Source organism: Humulus lupulus, chromosome 2 (assembly GCF_963169125.1).
Source record: "Humulus lupulus chromosome 2, drHumLupu1.1, whole genome shotgun sequence".
In the NCBI taxonomy this organism is placed as follows: Eukaryota; Viridiplantae; Streptophyta; class Magnoliopsida; order Rosales; family Cannabaceae; genus Humulus; species Humulus lupulus.
In genome coordinates this window covers 295,476,406-295,483,095 of record NC_084794.1, presented here as the reverse complement: position 1 = coordinate 295,483,095, position 6,690 = coordinate 295,476,406, and the positions used below count along the sequence as shown (strand labels likewise).

Genomic DNA, 6,690 nt, shown 5'->3' with positions numbered 1-6,690 from the left:
AATCCCCACGCCAACTTCTTCTTGCAATAAAGAAAGAAAACAAAACAACAAAAATAGTAAATCTGATCTTTACAATCTTGTAAAACCCTTGCTAGAGAGTCACACCACACTAGCTTCTTTGTTACAAACCCTTAACCAGGCCCTTCCCAAAACAGAGTACAAAAAACATATACTCAGAGATCTCTCAACTCACTTAGAGGAAAACTCTCTCCAACCTAGTGCTAAGACTCTCACAATACAATCTAAAAAACAAGTTATGTCACTATATATATATATATACAATGTTTACAACAATAACAAAAATAGGCCTAGTCAACTTGACCGAAGACTAAAGCTAGAGAGATGTAACCAATGAAAAATGAGTGACATGGCATGTTTAAAATGAGGACCAATCTTCACAATATGTATTTGGATCGACCTTAATAATGAACTACCTATGTTCATGAATCACTTTTATAACTCTTATTCATTTAGTACTCTAGAATAAAGAGAACCACATTCGTATCACATAAAAATAGTGTGATAACAAAAATCTTTAAGAATCTATATGAATATGTATGAATAAAATTGGCATATATGGCTACATGAGATGCCTTTTTAGATATTGCTGGATTTAATTAGTCTAATATTTTAAATTTTGTAATGCCGGATATCTTAGGTGTCTTCAATAATAGATCCAATTACTGACTTAGGGGGCAACAGTAATTGTAATTAAGCCAAAAATTTAGAAAAAAAATTGTAATTAAGTCAAAAATATAAATCAAACTATAATATATTATTATAAGCCAAAAATCTAGAAAAAAAAAGTGTAACTAAGTCCCCTTAAAAAATCAAATATACTATTAATCCCCTAAGTATTAATTCTTGACTCATCTATTGGGTGTCATGAGAATGTTAAAAAAAAACTAGTTAGCTGTTGCCTGGACCGAGCCTGAGATGGGTGAGGCCCAAAAAAAAAAAGGAAAAATGTTAATTTTTGAATTGCTGTATATTAAATGATATTTTTCTAAAATTTGAAAAGCTTAATTTTTGTATGTATAAAATTCATATTTTTTAAAATTTTGGATCATTTTGGGGTGGCTCCTAGATATAAGCCTATCATGTCTATTATCAGCATCGGCGACCCTAGGTGTGGCCCTAGGTTACTTGCACTTCACCAAGAGTATTTTAATAGTAATACTTACACATAAGCCAAAATTTATAACTATGCTTAAAATGCTTTGTACTCTTGAATTATTTGACGGGTAAAGATATGTGTACCCAAAATATATACTAAATATTATATGTAATGATGTGGCAGTTTAACTTAGCTAATTATATTTATAAAACAAGGATCCACTATTTGAAAAAGCAGTGACACATCACTGTGTGTAATGTTTAGGTACATGTTTTAGGTGCACATATCATTACACTACAAAAAATTTTAGTTTTAGTCACAACAAATTTTGTGACTAAAAACAAAAAATTTGTGACTAAGGAAAAATCATTATATCTATGTCATCACTAAAAAGTCCGTGGTTAAAAGTATTAGTCACAAAGATCACAATTTGTTGTCACTAAATGTATTTTTAGTCACAACAAACTTTATCACTAAAAATAATAGGTTGTGACTAAAACTACATTAGTGACAACTTGTGATTAAGTATGACCTTTTAGTCACAAGTAATTTTTTGTTGTTACTAAAAATGGCATTTAGTCACACAAAATATATATTGTGACTAAAAAGTTGTCACTTACCTTTATTTGTAGTATTACTCTGATTTGATATGTGTACTTGGCCCCCATTTAAGTATGGGTTGGTTCTGCCACTAAGCCTAGCCTGTCTATAATCAGCCTCGGTGGCCCTAGGTGTGGGTCCCCTCGTACCTACCAATAATCCAAAATTTATATATATATATATATATATATATGTATAGAATAGATCTAGTAGGAAATATTTCAATTTGCATGAGGGGAACCAACACAAGTGGAGTGGTCAGATTAAGTGGGGACAAATAAAAGGCAAAGATATACATTGCATATATGGTAGTGTTATTATTGCACGAAATTTGTAGTATCAATATATGACAATTTTGTAGTCTTTAATAATTAGGATCATGCACCCATCAATATATATATATATATAAATTTATATATATATTATGCCTCGGAATTCAATAAACGCGGAGGCTTGAGCCTTAATTTTCTTCGATAAAGACATCTCTAATTAACTATTTAACAACAAAAAAGTTCAATCCTTTTCGATCTATACCAACTTAACTTTGAAAAAATATGCCTATTTCATATTATATAATATAAACACAGTCATTATCATTTTTTTTAATCGCTAAAGGTCAACTGTTTGATAACTAATATCTCAAAAAAGTGACATACTGTTGTTGGTGTAATTTAATATCGGATTTTACAAGTTTAAATTTAATAAGTATTATAATGTGTCGTTAACCAACCATAAAGTGACTACACCTTAATTTTCTTTGGTCAAATTAACCATCACGTAGAAAATAAATCTTATATATACTTTGATCATAATAAACCAATAATTATTAATTAACTTAATTACTCCAAATCCCAACCCAGCTGTACATGTGAAATAAGTTAATTAGTAAAAAGACCATCATTTTGAAGAATTTTTTTTTAAATAAGTTATTATAAATGTTTTTTAACCCAAATCCCGAACCAGATGTACATGTGAAATAACCTATATATATACAAATGTTGTTGTTTTTTTTCCATAAGAGGAACAATAATTTCACTACCGACTCACAATTATTAAACACATGTTTTTTATTAAAGGAAAAAGAATTATTGTTCTATACAATAATTTTTTTTTAAGGGAGTTCTACAATAATAATTGAATACTATATATTATTATTAGAGACACGGAAGATAAAGTATTTTAATAACAAAGAGTCCAAAATATATCATGGTGATTTATCAATATATAAAGTTTTATTTTGAAGTTGTCGCACGTGTTAAACCACACTACTTTATACATAATAACAATTTTTCAACAAAAAGAGTTAAATGTTATCGATCAGATTGATAATATATGAAATCACATATATTTTTCAGACGAATAATAATTAATGATAATGATCGATCGAGCACTAGTGCCTAGTTTTCTTGATTATTGTACGCAATATATAGTACAAATAGTGATTGTCAATAATTATTAAAACTAGCCAATTTGTATTTTATTTTACATTGAAATATATGTATGTATATATATATATATATATTTTTGGTAAATTCTATAATACACAATATTTTTTTTTGGTGTACTCGTACACTTTCTCGTGTCGTCGGTGTTTAAATGATTTTTAGTGTAATTTTTTTTTTATCGTATATACACTACAAATAAAGGTAACATTTAGTGACAACTTTTTAATCACAATATATATTTTGTGTGACTAAATGCCACTTTTAGTAACAACAAAACATTACTTGTGACTAAAAAGTCATACTTAATCACAAGTTGTCACTAATGTAATTTTAGTCACAACCTATTATTTTTAGTGATAAAGCTTGTTGTGACTAAAAATACATTTAGTGACAACAAATTGTGATCGTTGTGACTAATACTTTTAGCCACGGACTTTTTAGTGATGACATAGGTATAATGATTTTTCCTTGGTCACAAATTTTTTGTTTTTAGTCACAAAATTTGTTAGTAACTAAAACTAAGTTTTTTTGTAGTGATATTGTAGTTATTTAGAACTTTCAGTAAATTTTTAGGAAATTCCAAAAAATTTATAATGTTGAAAATATAGTTCAAATAGTTTGTTTCATGAGTAATTTTTTTATGTGAACGGAAGCCAGAAAGTAGTATGTTTGAACTTTGTTTTCAGCACTATAAATTATTAAAAAAATTCTTAAAAATTTATAAAATTATCTAAATAACTATAATGTAGACAATCATAAAAAAAAATTGAGCTAAAAATCATCCTAATATCAAAAACAAAACTGGATGCACCAAAGAAACACCCTATTATATACATATAAATATATATATATATATATATATTATGAATAATTCAATTCGGCTTCTAGGTATGTGACAATCCTATCTTGAAATAATACATGTGACATGTGTTGGAAAATTATGACATTTCTAATGTTTCTTGACCATCCGTATATTATCTAAACATAATTTATACAATAATAAATTCAAAGAAAAGAATTAAATCCACGACTCATATATTCTATATATATTGTCTATAATTTTAATAAAACCTGATTTATTATTATTTTTAAATATATATATATAATAGAATAAATTATAAATCTACAGTATATATAAATATTTATATCAATAATCTATATATATAACATTTAAACACAATTTTGATATAAATATATATATTTACATGATATATATATGATACAATAATATAGAAATAAAATAATAATAGAAAAAGTCATAATGTAGATAGTAGTATAGATGCATCAACAATTTTTAGTTTCTAATATATCTTTGGTGAATTTGATGAAGAAAAAAAAGCTTAAATCACTTAATAAAAAATAAATCATCACACAAATTTATAAGATTAAATAAAATGATATGTATGTTTTTATTATTTTTAAATAAATATGATTTAATTATTTTAATTATCAATAAGTATCTTTAAAATATCATATTTTAAGTAATTTTTATTTAAGTTTATGTTTGTTTTAGTTTTTGAATTTGACAGTTACAACAAAAGAATATATATTATATGTTTAATATAATATTGAGTTTAAGTTTAATTAAATTTTATTTTAAGTTATAACATGTATGGTTTTATTATTTTTAAATAATTATCATTGTAAAATATTTCAAAAATACCATATTTTAATTTGTTTAATTATTTATTTATTTTATTTTATTTAAATTTAAGTCGTATTTATAATTTAGTATTAAATATAAAAATATTCTATTAATTATAAAAATATTATATTAAAATTAACAAAAATAAAAAACCATTAAAACTAAAAAAAAATTCTTTATTTACGCAATTTTTTTTATAAAAGAAATATATCTATCTTCTCACTATATAATAATACATGGGCAAATGCGGAAATCTTCGCAAGGCTCTTATCTTTTTAGAAGAAAAGACATCTCTACTTTCGACATTTTCCAAGAAAGTGTATAATTATTTACTACCATTTCAACTTTCAAGTACCTTTTATGAACATACATGTGTTGGAAATTCTTAATTTGCAAATATATATAGATATAGGATTTATATATCTTGATCTCAACGAATAATTTATATCTCTCTTCTTAAAAATCGTACGTGAGTACTGGAATTTTTATCATACTCTATCATATATAAGATTATCGAGAATTGTTAGAATTAAGAGAAAGTGAGATAATGTTAGTTGTGTAATTCAATATCAAATCTCACACATTTAAATTAAATAAATATTATGTGATATCTTTAATCAACCAAAATATCATCTCAAGTAATATTAAACCCTTTTATATGTCAAACTGCAGCCTCTAAAATAAAATATAATTTAGTTTTTGACACCTTCGTACAAGGTACCTAATAATGCTATTTATTTACAAGTGTCTATATCGAACCGGATTTCAAAGCCTATATGTGTGATATATAGCACACCGTCATCTAAAACCAAACTTATACATTAACTTTCAACCCTCATGGGACCTAATAAAGTCACATGAAAAGAAAAGGTTATCTTCTTCACAAACAAACAAAAATACACATTTCAATTCCACGACGTAGGTATGAACTGAAGAAAATTAAGATTTGGACCACCGACCTAGATTTCGATTTAGTACTATAAAAAGGACCACTTATTAGTAAACCAAAATATATCACTCATCACAACACACTATGTCTTCCTCTCAATTATTCTTAGTGTTTCTCCTCGGAGTTGCACTCTTTGCCACTCAATCAACTCTCGCCGATTACTCTAAGCCTCCAGTTTACCCACCAAAGACTCCCATCTACAAGCCTCATCCTCCTCCCGTGGAGAAGCCCACTAAGCCACCACCAACCCCGGTGTATGTCAAGCCTAAGCCACCACCAACCCCGGTGTATGTTAAGCCTAAGCCACCACCGACCCCGGTGTACGTGAAGCCTAAGCCACCACCGACCCCGGTGTATGTCAAGCCTAAGCCACCACCGACCCCGGTGTATGTCAAGCCTAAGCCACCACCAACTCCAGTTTACGTGAAACCAAAGCCACCACCGACCCCAGTTTACGTGAAGCCTCCTCCTACGGAGAAGCCTAAGCCACCACCGAGTTACGGTCGCCACCCCGGACACCCTCCGGTTTATGGGAAGCCCCCGAGTCCTGGCCATTATTGAGGAGTGAGGATCGATCGTCTGCATATGATGACCGAGTTAATCATGGCATGATGAGATTGAGACAATTAATATATAATATACTTATCGTAAGCTAGGCTGATTTTCTGGAAAATAAGAGTTTTTATACAACTCATGATGGCGGTGTATTTCTGGAGTTAATCGTCTTCGGCTTTTATATGCTTTTGAATTAATGTATTTTGATCATCATCAATGGCAATGCTCGTTCTTCCCTTTTAGCTAGTTAATGAGATTATCCATATATATATAATTTGTATTTACCCACCAGGACAGTCAAACTGCGTGATAATAATATGTGGCCTTACAATATTCTTACAATTTAATAAACCTTTAAGTACTGAAATTGTTGTAGATC

At 28.1% G+C, this 6,690-nt stretch overlaps 1 protein-coding gene across 1 annotated transcript; it reads left to right on the top strand.

Moving 5' to 3' along the window:
* The first annotated feature begins 5,840 nt into the window (after positions 1-5,840).
* LOC133815743 (proline-rich extensin-like protein EPR1) lies at positions 5,841-6,317 on the top strand. The gene has a single exon (XM_062248549.1). The coding sequence runs from the start codon at positions 5,841-5,843 to the stop codon at positions 6,315-6,317; it is 477 nt and encodes a 158-aa protein (XP_062104533.1).
* Positions 6,318-6,690: the final 373 nt, after the last annotated feature.

Excerpts from the sequence above, each read along its gene's own strand:
- LOC133815743 (XM_062248549.1), top strand. The coding sequence starts at position 5,841 with ATGTCTTCCTCTCAATTATTCTTAGTGTTTCTCCTCGGAGTTGCACTC.